This window comes from Ailuropoda melanoleuca, chromosome 15 (genome assembly GCF_002007445.2).
Source record: "Ailuropoda melanoleuca isolate Jingjing chromosome 15, ASM200744v2, whole genome shotgun sequence".
NCBI lineage: Eukaryota > Metazoa > Chordata > Mammalia > Carnivora > Ursidae > Ailuropoda > Ailuropoda melanoleuca.
In genome coordinates, this window is record NC_048232.1 from 38,880,383 (window position 1) to 38,900,694 (window position 20,312).

The 20,312-nt window shown below is 42.4% G+C and overlaps 1 protein-coding gene across 1 annotated transcript in view; it reads right to left on the reverse strand.

Moving 5' to 3' along the window:
• The window catches only part of PPM1H (protein phosphatase, Mg2+/Mn2+ dependent 1H), a 242,326-nt gene that overhangs the window by 141,291 nt on the left and 80,723 nt on the right, over nt 1-20,312 (reverse strand). Inside the window, exon 3 of the mRNA XM_034643663.1 lies at nt 5,154-5,319. Coding sequence (XP_034499554.1) covers nt 5,154-5,319 — 166 coding nt within the window. The remainder of the gene's footprint in view (nt 1-5,153; nt 5,320-20,312) is intronic.

Sequence of the window (20,312 nt, forward strand, 5' to 3'; positions counted from 1 at the left end):
CCAGTGTATTGCTTTTATATGTAGATGGAATCTGAAATGAACTTGTGATTTCTTGTAAGCTGCTGCTGTCAAGAACTCAGCAAGTACTATAGGAAATAACACTCCTTCAGTAAATGCCTCATGGAAACCAGGAGAGGCCGAACATAGTTTATATTATTTTATCCACCATTTTTTTAAAAAGTTTGTTTTAAAAGAGGAGGATTAACTATTGACTCCTTTGACTGAAAAGATAACTTGTCCAAATAGGATAAAATAATTTTCTATGAGTTGGCATGAGGGATTTAATGTTCCCTTAAAATCTTTATACCAACTAATAATTATCCATAGGAGGAAAAAAATCATCTTACTGCTACCCAGCTGCCCAAATGCCACTCAATATAAGAAATGTCATCATGTATAAACTGCAGGACATTTTAGGGTTTTTTTTTTTCAATTTCCAAGTAGGATGGTGATATTATACATGAAAGTTTTCTGGAAATACTTGACTTTACTAAGTTGATTGGTGATGAGAGGTCAAGAAAGGGTAAACAATTTTTTTTTTAATATTTTATTTATTTGAGAGAGAGAGCGTCCACAAGCAAGGGGAGCAGCAGAGGGAGAGGGACAAGCAGACTGTGCTGAACAAGGAGCCGGATGTGGGGCTCAAACTCACAATCCTGAGCTCAAGACCTGAGCTGACATCCAGAGTCAGATGCCTAACCAACTGAGTCACCCAGGTGCCCCCTATTCACTTTTTTAAAAATGACAGCTCAAATGTCACCTTCTCCAGGAACCATTCTGTAATCTTACCCATTTCCTCTCCTCTGCTGTTCCACAAACCACTGGTCACCCATGTGAGTTAGGCTTCCAAACAACCTGGATTTTTAAAAACTTTCTCCTAAAACTCACTCCACTGTATTGCTGCTGATTATTGACTCTTTTGCCTTCCTCAACTCAGCTCTAGGAGGAGGACTGGAACTGTACTGAGCTCATCTCACCCCCAAGGCAGACTCAGTGCTCAATACATGTTTGGTAGTGAAGGAACAGATGCACAGAGAGGGGAAGGGGCAGAGCCACCTCACTTGTCCCCTGCAGATGAGTTCTGCTGCATCCTATACTGTCACCACCCGTTCTAAGCACCACCGTATTTGAGTTAAGGGATGTCTTCTAAATGGGAAATGTCACTGGCTTCTTTTAAGCAGTATATCCAGCACGGCCTGCTCCAAACTGTTCATTCAGAGCAGAAGCCGAAGTCCTGATAACAGCCTGCCAGATGGCCTCACCCCACTCTCACTGCCTCTCTGACAACATCTCCCCAATCCTGACTTCTCTCTCTGCTCTAGCCACATGCACCTCCTTGCTGATTCTTGAGAACACTGTTCCTGCCTCAGGGTCCTTACAGTTGTCTAGAACGTCAGAAAGGTCTTCCTCCCAATAGCTGCACTTTCCAGTCTGTGCCTGAACATCACCTTCTTAGTGGCACCTTCTTCTTCTCCTTCTTTTTTTTTTTGATATTTTATTTATTTGTCCGGGGTGGGGGGGCGGAGCACAAAGGAAGGGGGAGCAGCAGGCAGAGGGCGAAGCGGACTCCCCGCTGAGCAAGGAGCCGTTGCGGAACTTGATCCCAGGACCCTGGGATCATGACCTGAGCCAAAGGCAGAGGTTTAACCCACTGAGCCAGCCAGGCGCCCCTACTGGCACCTTCTTTAACCACCCGTGCACCTCACACTTCTATATGCCTGCATCTCTGCCTTGTTCTTCTCCATAGCGTTTAGTATCTGCCATGGGATACATGTTAATTGTTGGTCTCCCTCAAGGGATGTAAGCTCCCTGTGGGTAAGGACTTCTGTCGCTTTTATTCCCTGCCAAATCCTCAGTATCTAGTTCCTGATACACACGAGTGCTCACGGGTTTACCTGGCACAGCAAGTCATGCTTTTCGAGCTTTTAAAAAGTAGTGCAAACAACAACCTAACAGACCGCCTAATTTAAAAAAGGGCAAAGGGCTCAAATATAGAATAAATAAATATTGAAAAAAGAACACTTGATGTTTCTTTTAAGAAGATATATCTGGCCAATAAGCACATAAAAAGATGTTTGACATCACTAATCATTAGGGAAATACAAAACCACAGTGAGATACCACTGCACATCCATTAGGAGGGCTGCTTAAAAAAACAACAACAACAACAAAAAAAACAACCAAAAAAAACACACCAGAAATCAACAAGTGTTGGCAAGAATGGGGAGAAACTGGAACTCTGTGCATTGCTGGTCATAATGGAAAATGACGCAGCTGTTATAGAAAACAGTTTGGCAGTTCCGCAAAAAATTAATCAGAATTACCATATCATTCAGCAATTCCACTCTGGCCACAAATCCAAAAGAATCAAAAACAGGGACTGACAGGTATCTGTAGACCCATGTTTATAGCAATATTATTCACTACAGTCAGAAGATAGAAGTGTCCATCGATGGACAAACTGATATAATAATGTGTACACATAACAATGGAATATTAGTCAGTCTTAATAAAGAATGAAATTTGACACATTTTACAACATGGATGAACCTTGAAGACATTGTAAGTGAAATAAACCAGACACAAAAGGACAAATATCGTATGATTCCACTTATATGAGGTACCTAGAGTAGTCAAATTCATAGAGACAAAAAGAATAGTAACTGCCAGGGGCTGGGGGTAGGGAGGAACGGGGGTTAGGGTTTAATAGGTACAGAGTTTCAATTTCAGAAAAAGTTCTGGAGAAGGATGGCAGTAATGGTAACAACGTGTGTGATGGTTAAATTGGTTAAAACGGTAAATTGTATGTTACGTATAATTTGCCACAATTGAAAAGAGGCAGCACAGCTCTTGCCTTAAACTCTAATAAAAAGCCTAATATGTAAGGCAGATACAAGGGAGGCAGCTGCAGCTGAAGCAGGAAACGGAGGGGCGGGATGTGTCCACTCTGCTTGGCACCTCCTCGCTGCCTCCTGGAACAAGGACCCCACAGAGAATCAGAGCGATCACAGGGGAGAGTCACGGCTCCATGCTAAAGTACTTAGGCACTGGTTTCACTGTTCTTTTTTTTTTTTTTTAAGATTTATTTTTTTATAAGAGGGGGTGGGGCCTCGAGGGGAAGAGGGAGAGGGAGAATCTTTTTTTTTTTTTTGAGATTTTTAAAAATGTATTTATTTGAGAGACAGCAAGAGAAAGAGGGGGGTGGTGAGGGGCAGAGGGAGAAGCAGGCTCCCCACTGAGCAGGGAGCCCACACGGGGCTCAGTCCCAGGATCCTGGGATCATGACCTGAGCTGAAGGCAGACACTTAACTAACTGAGCCACCCAGGCGTCCTGGAGAGGGATAACCTTAGGCAGGCTCTATGCTCAATGGGGAGCCCGACTCGGGGCTCGATCTAAAGACCCTGAGATCACGACCTGAGCCAAAACCAAGAGGCAGACACTTAACTGACTGAGCCACCGAGGCACCCCTGGTTTCACTGTTGTTAAACAAGGATGTTAAAAAGTTACTAGTGGCCTTACTTGTAGGAGGAACTTAGCAACAAGGAAAAATGACATCAACTGGCCTTGGGCCAAATGTCAATGCTGACTAATTATTACAGAAATCACTTCACATCCGGTGGCAGGGGAGAGCTATCAGGGCAAAGAGCAACATGAAGTCACTGGCACGCATATTTAATTATCATCAATAGCTCACATGCTCTGAGCCCTTTTCCCTAATAACACAGTCCTCAAAACAATCCTGTCAAATAGGCATGAAGGAAAATTGTGTGATCTCTCATTTACAAGTGGATAAAGATACAAAATTCAGTGGACATTATCCACAGAGAATCCCTAAAGTGGGACTGACTTTAGAATAACAACTGCTCACATTTATCAAGGATTTATTAATTAAGACAGTGGCTCAACATTTCCATGGACCACGGATGTCATTTTTCCAGCCATTCTTTTCCTACTACACCTGGTAAGAGTAACTATTATTATTCCTTTTTCTAGGAAACTAAGGCTCAAAGAATAAATAAATATCCTAAAATTAAAGTTTAATAAATGCTGGACTGTGATGGATTGCTCTGAAACCCTTTACTCCAGAGCCTGTGCACTTAACCATTATGAGTTTGGACTGCCCGTCTGAGTCCTTGACCGCAGCTCTTTGGGAAAAGCCCAGTCAGCGCTTCCTTCAGCCTTGAACACAAGTGCAAGTGATGAGTCTTCACAGGTCACTGTGTTTCTAAGGTGAACTGGTGTGAACAAAATAAACCAGTGGTCTTAGTCCCCGTGCATAAATGCAATGACATACTACTCCTTACACTGAGAAAAGATTCCTGGGTCCTTTACAATTCTATAAAAATGTATATACAAAAATATCCTCAAGATTATTAGAATAAAAAGTCACATTTGGATCATCTCATTCAATGTTTGTTTTCTGTGAGCTAAACAATCTGCTGGTGGACAGAGTACCGATTATTCCCTATACTTTTCTGAGTGTTTCTTCAGAACTTTCTGAGGATGTCTGCTTTCTTCTCCAGAAACTGAAAAGAGAAGAAAAGCTTTGTGGTTTGTCAACAGGGCATTCAGTCTGCAGGGCTGCCCCACGGGATGCAAGGGCTTTGGGCCAAGTGGAAACAAGGATTAATTTGGAAGACATCAGGCAGAGGCTCCCACTGGACAACTCTAACAGACAGGCAAGTGGAAGAAAGGGGCAACGCCATGGCAGGGCTGTAAGCCAATGGCTAGTGTTCCTTCCTTACTTCGAGAGAGGCTTCCGGAGACCATCTCCTTCACAAAAATCTTACAGTGGCTCCTGTACAACCACCAAACAATAATATACATATATACATACATATATATATATATATGTATGTATATATATATATGTATGTGTGTGTGTGTGTGTATATATATATATATAATCTCAACAAAACCTATATATGATATGGGTTAGGTTATAAGAACTTAATAAACACCAGCTCTTCACACGTGTCACCTCCAGTTTTGACTGCGTGATACCCTGAGTACAGATGGGCCGCTCCACTGACTCTGGCGACATTGCTTTTCTCTCTCCCGTTACAGACGGGATTCAGCTCTAGCACCTCACCAGGGGCGCAAGTGCCCCTGTGCCTCTCACCTGAGACCTGGGGGTGAAGGAGGGTCTTACCGAGTTCTCCTTCAGCTGCAGCCCCTCCCCATTGGGAAGGGAGGACCGTCTCTTAGCCGAGTTCCTGTTCGGGGTTGAGGTAATGGCCCCTGCTTTCTTCTTCACAGTGAGGACCTCACAACTGGCTTGATCTTCATTATGTGTGCTCTTGCCGGCATTGATAACCCTGCAGAAGAAGCCAGGAGAATGGTCAGATGGCGATTTCTGGGAAGCTCAGAGCTCAGTCTCAAGGGTCAGCCCAGGCAGTCTCCACAACTGGCACAAAACTAAAGCCCTACCTAGTGCATAGGACCCCGTGCTCTTGGTATTTTATGTTCCCGAGTAAACTAATTTTTCTAAAATGGAATTATATTAGCACATATTAAAGCATTTCCTACAACACCATTTCGAGCCCAGCTCACCTTTCCAGGTGTCTGACAGTTGTGAGCAACCCCACCAACCCATTTTGGTCAAAACACAGGAGACACTCACTCTTTTGGCAATCACCACGAAGATCGATGGGCAGGCTGGGGGAATTCTGTTGCACTTCTCCAAGTGACAAAGAGCAAAACCCACCATCAATCTTATCAAAGAACAAGGCAGTGCAGTAATTGATAGCACATTGTAAAATCCAAGAGAACAGAGAACATTTCACTACCGCCGTGCCCACTTTTACTTTACTCACAGAGAAGTGAGTGCATCAAAGGTGTATTCTTTTTAAATTATCTTTAATCCTTCATTTTTTCTCCTCTAGAATAATATTCATGACATTGCACAATTACACTAGGATACAGGGCACTCTAATTTGGATATGTGACCCTTTGACACTACAGCATGTTGATAATGCGTTGGCTTAATCACTAACCGTTATCAGCACAGGAACGCATTAGAAGAACACGCCACATCATTCGTCCACCTCTTCTGCGTCAGGTGACTGCACGTGAACTCTTGGGTTTCACCATCATTTTCTTATTAAGTAATTAATTAGCAGCTAAAATAGATTTCCCAAAAGAGAGAGCTCTCTTTAATTTGCCATTGGCTGTGTTTTCTTTTCAAAATGTTAACAGTGTCACAGTAGGTGATAGAACGAGTGTGGAAGGGTGGGGAACAGAACTCAGTGGCAAGGAAAGAAAAGATGTTTTGTTGTTGTTGTTTCAAGGTGCGATGGCTGGAAATCTGGAAATCCACTCTGTAAGTGTGATGTGTACACCACTCTGTCAAGCGGCTTGTACTCCCTCCTAAGTAGAAGATAATCCTTTTCAAATAATTTTTTTTTACTTTTGAATTCTGAGATAATAATAGGCTCATTAAATTGCAAAAACAGTGCAGAGAGTTTCATGCACCCTTCCCCCAACTATATTATTTGACATCCCCACAGTAAATATCACAACAAGCAACTGACACTGATGAAATATTGTTAATCAGACAGCAGACCTTATCCAAATTTAACCGTTTTTAATATCAAACAGCTCTTGGTATTGAAAACTGTGCAGATTTCCATGAGCCAATGCACACTCGCCACAACCGAACAGAAAACAGAAAGCAAATGGGGATCCAAGTGCCCCAAGATCTAAGGGAGCATGTTTCGAGCATCCTTCTGCCAAACCTTGGGAGTGTATGGGCATGTTTCAGATGTCTTAACATTTACTTCCTTTTTCTTAAAGATTTTATTTATTCATTTGAGAGAGAGCGAATGAGAGAGAGAAGGGGGAGCACACACGAGCCCAGGGGGAGGGGCAGAGAGATAAGGAGAAGCAGACTCCGGGCTGAGCAGGGAGCCCGATGATGCAGGGCTCCATCCCAGGACCCTGAGATTATGACCTGAGTCGAAAGGCAGACACTTAACCGACTGAGCCACCCAGATGCCCCTTAACATCTACTTTAAATTTATTTTTTTAAATGTACAGTATTTTGGGGAAAAAAAAGTAATAATTCAGAGGTTCATTCCCATCTGTTACATGTGAACACAGAAATGTTCATGGTCTATATATTCAGGGAGCTTTGGCATAATATGCCTTCTATCTTTTCTCTTTAATTGACTGGTATCACTTGATTGGAAGAAGAAATTTTTTTTTATAAAGATTTTTTATTTATTTGACAGAGATAGAGACAGCCAGCGAGAGAGAGAACACAAGCAGGGGGAGTGGGAGAGGAAGAAGCAGGCTCATAGCAGAAGAGCCTGATGTGGGGCTCGATCCCGTAACGCCGGGATCACGCCCTGAGCTGACGGCAGACGCCTAACCGCTGCACCACCCAGGTGCCCCTGGAAGAAGAAATTTTCTAAAAAATATATATCATTTGCAATTGCTTATCTATATGTTATACAAAAAAGACCATACCTGACATCTATTATCCCCCTTATTTGAAATTTTTTGTTTAATCAAAACTGCTGCATAATCCTTACTGGGTTTATTATAAATTTCAACTTAAGCATATATTTATACACAAAAGCCTACTTTTGCTTATTTTCCATATTACATTTCTGTGCAAGATTTTCAAAAAGTAGATTGCTGCGTACAGCGTTTGAAACTCATTGTCCTAGGGGCCCGTGCAGGGAGATGGGGAGCCTTGTGACCTCCGTGAGGTCAAATCTGCCTCTTGTGTTAATGACACACTCTTACTGATGGAGGGATGGGGTGGGGAGAGATCAAGGCCTAGTTTTCTGCCCCACCTTCACTCTCTCTCCTTCAAGGAGGCAATATTTTCACATGGTTTAAATTAAAATGTAATTTCCTATGGTTTAAGTTACTGTGTGGCTACTTGCATGGAGACGGTTAACACTACCACACTTACCACCTGAGCTAAATCAATCACTCCAGGTTTCACAGCAAGGAAGTGGTGCAGCTAGGATGCAGAATGACTCCCCCACCCCAACCCAACCCAACCTCTTCCTATTACACTCGGGGACTTTGCACCGGCTGTGGTGGGCCAGGCTGAATAAGCAGAGTATGGGAGCTCAGCACCAGGCCTGACAGAAATGGGAACATGCCCCCTCTTCTGTAACTAGTGGAGCAAGGGCCCAGAGGGAGGATGAGGGATGGATGGTTCAGATCTGCCAGTCCTGACAGGCGTCCATGTGTGGTCCCTCGGTCTGTGGCTGGCAGAGAACACGTGTTTGTCTGGAGTCTCCCTCTTGCATCTACCCCCAGAAAACCAATCCAGGCCAGATGAAGGAGGTTTGAAACACCACACTGCCTCTTCTCAGCCCCGGCAGTGACTTCCCAAGCAACATGTGAGGGGGGGCTGCCGGCTGGCTGGGGATGAAACACTCCCCATGCCTCTCACATGCACGTCTTCCCTACGGAAAGCGGAAGTGGAGGTTTGGCTGGGAGAAGCAATTCGTGACAACTGTCCCCTCCATACTGTCCTCTGTACAACATCCTAGCTGCTATTTCCAGAACTTGGCATCACCCTGACCGCTGGCACCTAAACTTATGCTGTAGTCAAGTCTTTTTGTAACAAAAAAAGCATCACTGGTCTCCAATAGCTACATGCCAGGCTGACTCATCGGCCACCGCTGTTTTCCACCAGTCAACAAAGCTACTATAATTACATAAATCCTGAACCGCCGTCACCTGAAAGGGCTTTACCTCCTCTCTCTCTCAGTGGATATTAAACTCCAAAGTTGACCTAACTTCAGCAAGAAACCTTAGAAACTTTCTTTCATGCACGAGCAGCCTGGGGCCCTGGAGGACTCTGACATGCACAAGGTCACGCAGCTAAATACGGCAGGGCCGTGAACACACTTCTGAGCTCCCAGCAATTTCTGCTTTAGCTCTCAGTTGTTTTATTTTCCTATTGTGTATCTATTCTTATCGGCACTTGGTTCAGAGGGTTGTACTGCAATGACTCATCAAAGCCAGAGAACTGACAGAACAATCACTGGTGGCCTTACTTTGCCATTTCACGTTGAATACAGCTTGTGAATGACACTAATGAAATATCAAAAAGTCAGAAATGTCACCCTGGTGGGAAGACAGCAGCCCCAACCCGGGAATCCTGTTTGGTCAGATATCTGATTATTGTTCAGGTGTTGAAGTCACATTAATTTAAAGCCATTGCTTTTAAAAAACAACGACAACACAATTCTTGTCCCATATTGTATATTATTTCAAATTCCTTATTCCAGCTTTAGTAGAAAGACCTGGTTTTTTTCTCAACTTACTTTGGCTTTAAAAAGCTCGGCCTCTATCAACTTAAATATTTTATTTTGTTCTTCAAAGGCAAATGATCTGTTTACAAAACGTAAATGAAACCTTTAATTCCTCTAAAAGTAAACTGAGAAACACTGTTTCCCGGAGCACAGAGGCATCACACAATTAATAGATTCAATCATTTTATTTAATCTAAGCAGCTGTATCAGTGGCTACATTCACTTTTTATCTTCTGCTCTGGGATGAAGATGTGCATTCTTTATCTTACCATTATTTTCCAATTGCCTACAAAGAGGGAAACTATCTCCCTTGGAATTGAACTGGAGGCAATAAAGCATAGCAATTAAGAACATGGGCTCCCTCCCCAGAACACAGCACACAGCAGGTGCTCAACAAATGTTTGCTGAATGAGTGAACGAAAACCAGAAATCAATTCTGCAACTTCCGAGACGTGGAGTAATAACAGTATCTTACATTTGTTGAGAATGAACTATGTGCCAGGACTGTTGTTAGCATTTTACATGCAGTAATTAACTCACTTAAGCCTCTTGTCAGCTCTGTGAGTTAGCCCCACTGCTGCTCTTTTTAAAGGTTAAATCACAGCTAGTGGATAGCAAAGTGTTCAGCCAACCTACTTAACTTCTACAAACCTCAGTTCTTGAGCACTACTTTGTGGATTAAATTCTAGGAGTTGCTAAGTTATGTGTGTGTTGGGGAGGGGGGACTTCTGGTCATCGATAAAGAATTGGAAAAATTTGAAGTTCTGATTAAAATTCAGGTGGGAGAATTGTTGGAGGATGAATGGGAAGAACAGCTACTGTCTCCTCCGTGTGAAGCCAGTTCTTTCATCTCCTAGATGACCACGGCACATTAGCCCCGGGAAAGAGACATGTGACAAAGTTAAATTCATTTTAGGACTTTGTCTACCTTCCATTGTACCAAAACATCTAGATTTCTCCCCCTTGTAAAAATAGGTACACACAGCATTTGAAGGACTTGGAAGTCAGGAATCCTATGCATGTATCAGACACAGCTTGAAGCTACAACCTGAGTACCAGGCATGAATGTGACCATGAGACCACAGTGATAGCAAAACCTGTTTAAAAGGAGCAAATGATTCATTTTGTGCCACTGTCATTATATATATGTATTCCAGCTTTAAAGTTCTGGTTTTAATTACAGCTGTCAAATTATCAAGTTATCTGCCTTACCATCTGCTCAAAATCTTGACTACAAGGACACTTATCTGATAATATGACACAGAGAACAGGTCCCTATTACTAAATTCAGACAAGTAAGTACTCTCAAGTATACTCAAGCAGTGAGCCCTGTCTCAAAGAACACAGGCCCAGAGAACAAGCAGGAGAACCATTCTCAAAAGGATTTACAAAGACAATCAACAGAGCAGAGTCCCAGCTGACATTTTCTTTGAAGGGTTCCAGGCATCATTTTAAGTGACGGCTGTCAACTCCTTCCTCACCAACCTCCTCCCCTACCATACGCTCCTGACACGTCACAACAGGGACAACGGTTAGACAGACCTAGTCCAAACCTGGTCTCTGCTAATTACTGGTCCTACCTGTGTGTTCTTTGGCAAGTAACTTTCTCTCTTTAAAATGGGGATAATAGTCCTCTCTGATCAGAGCAGAGCATGAGAATTAAATGCCCCAGCATGGAAAGTATTTAACAGTGTCTGGTACTCAGTATATATTATTTATTAATATTAGCTCCAATACAAAGTTAGCTCTTTCTTCTGTTGGGCCCAAGAGACTTTATGCAGTTGTGAAAGTCTGAGGAGACTCTTCCCCCCCCTCCCCTTTAGTATTCCTCTGCCTGCCTCAAGGACACATGGCCACCTCCATACATCCAGAGCCTTCAAGTGGCTCGCATGACACTTCCCAGAACAGGGACCTTGAGCAAGGACATCTGCTCCTCTGAGCCCTCTTCTCAAAATTACTGTAACAATGAAGCCACATGCGACAGTGCTCTGTACACAGGAAGGCTCTCACAGATTCAGGACTGTGCTGTTTCTAGATTCCCATCCAGACCTGCCCACAGATGCCGTATCTGGATTCCCAGGCTCCTGGATTGAAAAGCTCAGATCTCAGATCCCACAGAAGATCAAATACAGAATCTGGCTTGGTTGTTTTGGTTGTTATTATTATATTGCTTTGTTTTTAAAAGAAATAAAGGTCTGAACAGTTTAGTCTATGAAGTTTACACTAGTGTTACTACTGCTGAGCAGGCAGTAATTACACTGGCTAAGAAGGAAGTACTTATAAAGGCCATCAGGTGAAGTGAGCTATTGCTGATTCATATATAGCTGAGAAGCAGGCAGCAAAAGGCTGTAGGGGGAGGGAATGGAAATGAATCATTTATGGAAGACCATACACAACTATCGATTATTAAAATTCTCTTTTCTAAGTAACCTCCTAGGCAATGTTTCGTGTGACTCTCTGAAGTGGTTACTGACCTCCCAAGTAAGCTGGAATAAAAGGACAACTTAATTCCTAGCTCCAAGGGAGTTAATAAACTCTCATTCTTGGTATACTAGAAAACCATGGCTCTGACCAAGAAGCTAAGCCTTTGATAACAGCCATCAGCAAAAACAGCAGGATGTCCATCAAGAATAATAGCTTCTCCCAGACAGTTTCAGCCACCTCTGGGTAGGAGGGAGAACAGGAGGTCATCCCAGCCCATTCAGTTAACAGTCGGTCAGGTGTTACCAGGGAGGAAAAGGGATGTCAGGAAGTGGAATTTTCTGGGGTGTTAGGCTCTCCCCTTTTGGAAGATGACTAAGTACCAACACATGGAGGAGGCAGGTGGTTGAGAAGGAAGATAAACACAGGTGGGAAAAGAGCACATCCATGCACGTCTTCTCCATCAGGCAACCTCACACCTCTGGTTCCCAGGTCCTGTCTGTCATGAAGGGATACGACCAATACAGGGATGCTAACTGGGATCTCAAGAGCCACATTCAGCCCCCAGAGAGGTTACTATTTTTAAATTTTTGCCCACAAAATATTTTTTTAAAAAGTGAACTAGTAGGCATGCCTGGGTGGCTCAGTCGGTTAAGCGTCTGCCTTCCACTCAGGTCATGATCATGATCCTGGAGTCCTGGGATTGAGCCCCAAATCAGGCTCCCTGCTCAGAGGGGAGCCTGCTTCCCCACCCCATGCACTCTCTCTCTTTTGCTATCTCTCTCTTTCTCTCAAATAAATAAAATCTTAAAAAATAAAGCAAACTAGTTGCCAATATTGAAAAATTGGGATATTACATTAAAATCTTCATTTTCCTATTTCTCTTGAAAAACAGTACATCAGGTTATATACCTGTCACAGTCTCCTGCAACAACAGAGGTAAGACATATCTTCCCTAGCTCACCCCAGACCTCACTCTACTTGTGCCATCGAAGTAACCAGCCTGGACCCAAGGCATTTGATTCTGCAACCCTGTATCCAGATCTCTGGGACATCATAAGTAAACCAAGAAAATTATTAGATACGTAGTATACTGACTGAAACCATTACTTTAAATATATTCACTGTGTAACCACATAGGGATGAACCAAGAAGACTAGGATGTGGTTTCCACTCACGGAGCCCGCAGTCATCTGTAGTTGGGAGACCTCCTTACAAATAACTACAGTCTGCTCAGATTGATGCCATGCTCAAGGTTGTGTGTCACAGGGATCTGAGCATACAGAAAAGACAACTCTGCAACAAGAGTCAGGTAAAGTATCACAGAGGACATGGCATCTGGGCTCAGCCTTATGGAATGAAGGAGAAAATCGACAATCAGAGAATAGACAAGGAAAGGCTCTCCAGGCAGAGGAAGAGCCTGTGAAAGCAGAGAGTGATACAAACTTTATAAAGAGTGTTTGGGTGTGGCCTGAGTCTAGGTTTGGTGAGGGAGCTACCTCAGAACCAGACCATGAAATTCTATGGAACTTTATCCTACAGAGCTTATGACCCATGGGGGAGAATCTAAGATTGTTTAGACAAAGGAGTCATAGGATCTAAACTATTTAGGAAAGTAACAGTAGTGGCTTAATGGAGGTTGGCTTATAGAGTATAACTGACGAAGGCGAAGGGGTCAGCCAGGGTCTCTTATAATAGTCCAGGTGACCAAGAGGTCAGGAATCAAGCACTGGCACTGGGGAGAAGTGAGGGTTTCAGAGGAGGTGAAAGAACCGAGAATTCCCAGGAAGACCTGTTGGACGTGGGTCACGGAGGAGAAAGAGCAAAGAGGGGCATTCTCAGGTTTCCACCGGCAGAATGAGCATAGGAGGTGCAGCAATTATGAACAGAGAGGAGATGGTGAAACACGACGTGCAGCTGGCGAGTGCTGGGGGAGGAGATAACGAAACTGCTTTAAGGTCAGTGCACAGAAAATTCTTGGTACCAAAAATTAGAAAGGCAGTGGCAGCCCACGCTGACTTAACCAGGGGTCGGCAAACTATGGTTCGTGGGCCAAACCTGGGCCACTGCTTGTTTTGTATGGCCCCCAAGAATGGTTTTTACATTTTTATGTATGTGAGGGGGGAAAAAATTGAAAGAATATTTTGTGACCTGTGAAAATTATATGGAGTTCAAACCTGTATCCATAGTTTTACTGTTTTACTGGAATACATCCATGTTCATTCATTTATGTATTGTTAATCGTGACTTCCCCTGTACAATGGCAGTTCATAGTTTCGACAGAGACTGCCTGCAAAGCCTATATATATTATTTACTATCTCTACTTTTACAGAAAATGTGTGCTGACTCCTGAACTTAATTAACTATTCGACTGAATGGTCTAAAATTGTTGTAGGTCAAAAACAGTCGAATACTGACAATTTTGTATTATTACATGTAATACAGAAGTGAAGCAGAGAAGAGAGCTATCGGTCTGCACAGAACTTAATGTGCATCTTGGTGTTATTAATAACATTAGCTTTGGATATACTTTGCAGCTAGCATTTGGCGGCCATCATTAGCTTCTCACCAATAGAACGAAATAACTGAAGATAAAAGGACAAACACTCAAGCTCAAAAGCAGCTAGGGTGTTGTCACATAGATCTCCCCACATACTTATCAATGTTTTCTTCTTCCTATTGGCTATTTAGAAACGAACTTTCAACAGAGCCAAGATAAAAACCAGGAAGTTTCTGTTGGGCATTTCCCTTCAATTATTCGCCAGGTCTTTTTGGCAAAACCATTAATATCACCGAAGTCCAACTTCCGCATTTAAATAAGGAAGTCTGCACGTTGTCCAATGCTGGAGCAATTTCCATTCAAGGCCAAGTGCCGCTCCATTGGGGTCAAGTGAAAGGAAAATAAAACCTACCCAAACGGACATCAGGTTTGGAGATTTTGCATTAAATAAAGACGGTTTAGAACAACATTACTTGCATAAGTTTTTGTTGGCAATTAAAGAAAAAAAAAAGCAATGTGCTTGGAGCTACTATTTCTAAAGATAAGGTTTCCTTTCTTTATTTACCAGATATATCAGAACTAACACCAATGTCAGAGAAATGTATTTTTTTCAAAACAAAATGAAAGTTAATCTCAAATGTGTAACTTAAAAATGTGAATTTCAAAAAGGCTGAAATTGACAAAATGAAACCAAAAGATAAAAATACTCTAATCTCAACAGACATCAAATAAAATACATAACTTTTTAATCAGCCATTTCCTCAAAAACTTGATACAATCTTGACTTTTCCCTTGCTCGGGGATAAACAAAGTTCTGGACAATCCAGAGCTCCCCTATGATCATTTTTAACCTTAAGGCAACACAAGAACAACAATTTTATACAGAAGAGGGTTGTTTGGTGATAAGAAGGATGAAACTCTATAACTTGAGAGTTCTGAGTCCTGGTTTTAGAAATGATCTTTTAAAAATATTCTCTTACAAGAGAGGGGAAGCCCACTAGTCCACCTATCCTCAAATGCACGGGCTGAGCTGCCTGGACACATAACAGGGCAGGTAATGCCAAGAGGGGCAGGCAAACAGGTTTCCATCTGCTAGAAATTTGGGTGGCAGTTAAGAGCAGAGAGACTCTGGAACCAGATTCCCCAGGTCTGAATGCTAGATCAGCCAGTAAGTACCCGTGTGACTTACACTTTATCTCCCTATGCCTCAGCTTCTCATCAGTTAAGTTCGGGACAATGAGCAGTACTTTCCTCTCAGGACGGTTGTCTGACTATCAAAGAACAGTTGTTCAAGAGCTTTAGATCTAACAACTTAGCAAAGAATACTTGTAACCCTACACACGAGAAAGGTGATGTCATTATCCTCATTTTATTGACTCCATCAATAATATCCTACGCAAAACAATTCAGTTAAACATCCTAGACAAGCTGTTCTGGCATTTTCTCCTAGCAACTGAGTTTTTAAATGATGTATTACGTTCACACAAACGAAGCTCTTGTAATTAGTTGTACAACAGCCTACAAATAGAACACAGTATTGCAAGAAGGAATTGTGACATGTCACAGGGTTTCAGCAAGCCAATCTACCTTTTCCGAGGCAAGCACAGAATTACTGCAAATGTACATTAACAGCAATAATTAATTTCCCACTTATTACTGAAGTCACTACTTAAAAAAAAAACACCACAAAACACTTTATTTTAATTGAAAATAATCTGCTTTGGACAATCTTCATCCCTATGTTAACCAATTTGTAGAAAAAGTCTGTTTTGTTTCCAAACTAAAGCCTGAATACAAAAAGTAGCCCTTTGAAAGCTGGTTGTTGTCTGGTCAAGCATTTTTACCTTTGTGCCTAGACACAGGGCAAATCCACTAACACATTTCAACCCTCCCTAACTTACAAGGGAAAAAACTTGAGGCCCCACAAGGGCCAAGAGCGGTTTCATTTTAGGCAAACAGATCTCTACACCCTCAAAAAGCTCTCTAGAAAGTACAACAAGACTTGCTATGGCCTTGGAGGAGACAAATGCATTGACAAGGATGTAAACTATTAAACTGGATGCCCAGTACCACCCTTAAATAAAAAGGATGAGGTAGGCTACCAATATATTTCAATTAGCCCAAGAGAGGCATGCTCCATAACACCATATAGTGACTTTAGTTGTCTTCCCCCAACTCAGGTCACACAGCAGGGAGTAGGCACTCAACAAACATTAGTTGAATGAATGAACAAATGAACTTATTTTCTCCATAACATCCCTTGGGGGGTCACTAGAATAACAAGTGAATTTTAAGACTGCCTGTTTGTTTCTTAAAGCTTAAAATATTTTTATTGGGGCTTCCCATGCACTGGCTTCAAGGAAAATAACTCTATGTTCCAAAGAAAAAAAATTTAATTATAAGTGCTTACGAACTTGGGAGCAGGGATGTTAAGTGAGCCCCAAACATCTGCAACAAAGTGGCTGATAGAACAGAACCCCGTGCATCTCTAGGTGGTATCTTAACTCCACTGCGGGTCTCTGCCTTATAACCAAGTACACGCTCAATAGTAGTGCTCTATTAACAGTAAGCCTGACCCAGGCGGCCTTGGCAGGCCAGGATGGTGCTCTCTCAACACGGAGACTGCTGTGCAGGAGGGAAACTCCAGAGGTCAAAGGGGGACTTGGAAGTAGTACAACGACAATCCTGAAGTCATCCGTGTGAAGTTGCCCAGCAACACGGTGAGTTATGGCAGAAAGCAGAAATCCCCTTCACTGGAAATGTCCAAAAGCTGGCTGATCACCGTCAGGGACACTCTGAGGATCTCTGCACGAAATGAGAAGGTACTAAGGCTTCTTTTCCTTACAACTGCTGAGTCTCTATCTGTCCCCACCTCCAACTCCAGTTAATGTAAAATCTAACCTGCTTTCAGAGCTAAAATTAATTTATTATGGAACATAGCTTTAGAGTGGTCCTTCTCTAAGACAATCCCGTGATACCTGGTAAACCATATTTGACATATGGCTAGTCTCTAGCCACTTGGCGAGCAGAAATTCGATTAACTCAAACTTCTTATCCCCAACTAGCCCTTTATGTTGGAGTGTGGAAATGAGCCTCAAATGTTGCTGTTCCCTGGGCTCCCACTTGGCTTGCTTTTCTTCCTACCAAACGTTCCCTGGAAGATCTTCTCTATTCCCAAGGCTTCATTTAAGACCTAAACAATAAGCATATTCGTATCTACAGCACAGATCTCTGGCGTGTCTGACCTGCGTTTCTGAATGCCTTTGGGATCTCTGCATTTGCATATTGCACCCATTCAATCTGCCCAAACATGTACTAATTTTCTCTTTCCTTCTGCCGTCTACCACTGTTTCAAATGTGAGCCTCCTTCTGTTGTTCCTGCCTTAGTGGACCAAGAATTCCAAGGAACATCCCTGTCATCCTAGCTTCTGAGTATACTCACCCACATCTAGTCCCTCAGCCTGTATGTCACAACTAGTACCCAGTTTAGGGCAAGTTCCATTGCAAACCTCCTAACTGGTTGTCCCCTCCCCCAGTAAATCCTGCACAGCATGGCCACACTGACCTTTCTTGCCATGATATGGCCATGTCTCTCCCATGTTCCAATTTCTTCAAAGGACTCTGAAAACTTCAGGGGAAAATACAAACTCCTTAGATTGCCATACAAGGGTCTTCATGATTTAGCCCTTATCCATATCCTCATCCTCCTCTCATCTGCTCTCCTCACACCACAAAAAACAGCCATTGGTTTACAGAAAGCAGCGCTGCTGCACACAATTCCCGACACTCGCCTCTCCCTCCGCCTAGGATGATCTTAACCTCCTCTTGTCGGAAAAATGCCCCCTTGTCCTTCAACACTCATTTTAAGCACCACATCATCCTAAGGCTGCCTGACAAGCACTCCTTATTGTAGTTCTTAAACACCACAACGTAACCACTAAGTAGGGCACTTGTTACACTCATGGAAATTACCAGAAATCTGGACTGCTTTCCTAGCTCTGCCATTTACTAGCTGTGTGACTTGGGTAAGTTAATTGACCTTTCTAAAACTCAGTTTCTTTACATATAAAATTGGGCTACTGGGTGAATATGAACAAATATAAAATGCTTTGAAAAGATATGGCAGAGACAGGCTCTCTTTCTTCTGGACATTGTCTTTCCCTCCTAACCTCCTCCCATCGACTCATACAGTTGTCCTTGCCCACAGCTGATTGGTCCAGGGCTAGCCACCTGACATTAGTTGAGCCAATAAGGAGTCTTCCTTGGAAAATGAAAGACGGAAAGGAGGGGAGAGAGCAAGAAGAGAGACAAAAGAGAAATGAAATTAATCATTTTTAAGACTACAGATTACAGGGTGCCTGTGTGGCTCAGTCAGTTAAGCGTCCCTTGGTTTCTGCGCAGGACATGGTCCTGGGATTGAGGGTGGACGCCCCCACACCCTCCCCACACCCGCCCCCCAGGCTGTGTGCTCAGCATAGAGTCTGCTTGAGATTCTCTCCCTCCTCAGGGCTCTCACATTCTCTCTCTCTCAAATAAACAATCTAAGAATACAGATTATAAATAGAGAATCTAAGTGGAGTCTGAGTGCCTAGTTCCAGCTGTTCCTGAGACCCCAGCTACCCTTAGAATATCTGAGGAACCCCAATATCCTATAATAAATTCCCATGAGGTGGCTGTCAATTAAAAGTTAACAAGTCTAACAAAACCCAAGTCGCACACAAACTCTTTGGTATTGTTACTGTAGTAATAAGTACCATGAAGGCAGAAGTAGCATCTTATTTGATTTTGTATTCTCCGAGACTAGCACAGTGTCTGATACAAAGCAGGCAAATATCTACTGAATGAAAGGCTGGTTGGCTTCAGGAGAGAAATAGTAACTTGAGATTAAAAGTCTTTATTACAGCTCAAGAATCTCTAGGTACCTATCCTAAGTAGTAAAAGAGAAACTATCATTTTTAAGGTCACAAAATTTTGACAATTATGACCAAAAATAGGCATTGAGATACACTTCTGGTGTGTGACCACTGGTCATTCAGTACCTGAATATCCTAAGCTTGTTATGAACTGAGCCAATCCAAGTTGTTGGGAAGATTTTTTTTTTAACTGTATACTATGAATAAATGCTAAACTAATGTACAAAACTATTTCTGAAGCTTACCATCAAGAGACAGTGGAATATTCCATTATTAGAAATTTAGCAACTGAGAGCTAATCACTACTCCCAACCATGAGCCTGAAATACAGAGGGACTTATTTAAGTCTCAAAGTGTTGGAAGTTCCACAGATTCAAAATGAGGTTAACTGATGACCTTCCCTACTGCATTTCAGTCTAGAGATTAAAATAGATCTCATTGTTCCAGAATCCTGGCTGTAGCAAGAAATAGGCTCTAAATGGCTAGAATGAATTTTAATAGCAGAACCAGGAGCTTGAGGAAGGAAATCAGGAGGAAGAATTTTTCTTCATAAAAAGGTCCATAAGGGTAATTTCCATTTCATTGTGTTTCTAAACTGCCCATGTTTGTAAGCTCATTGCAACATACCCTTTCTGCATTGACATGAAGCATGAATTAATCAGAAATAAAAGTAGTAAAAAAAAATTCTTACACCCTACATTTTCTTTTTTTTTTAAAGATTTTATTTATTCATTCAGCAGAGATAGAGACAGCCAGCGAGAAAGGGAACACAAGCAGGGGGAGTAGGAGAAGAAGCAGCAGGCTCATAGCAGAAGAGCCTGAGGTGGGGCTCAATCCCAGAACGCTGGGATCACACCCTGAGCTGAAGGCAGACGCTTAACTGCTGCACCACCCAGGCGCCCCTCACCCTACATTTTCAAAACACTTTCTAACTTACTAATGCATTCCTAAAGGGTTATAGTACAAAAGTTTGTGAATGAGAGGACTGATCAACTTAACCTACATTTAGACCAAAACATTAGATTCATTTATAGATTCACTAACTAAACTATAACTTAATGAAGCACAATACCAACTGACTATAAATCTGATTTATGACCCCTTTTCTATGGAAAAGTACGTTTAGAATTCCAACTTCTCATATTAATAATGGTTCTCATACTTTAGTGTGCATATGAGTCACCTGGAGAGC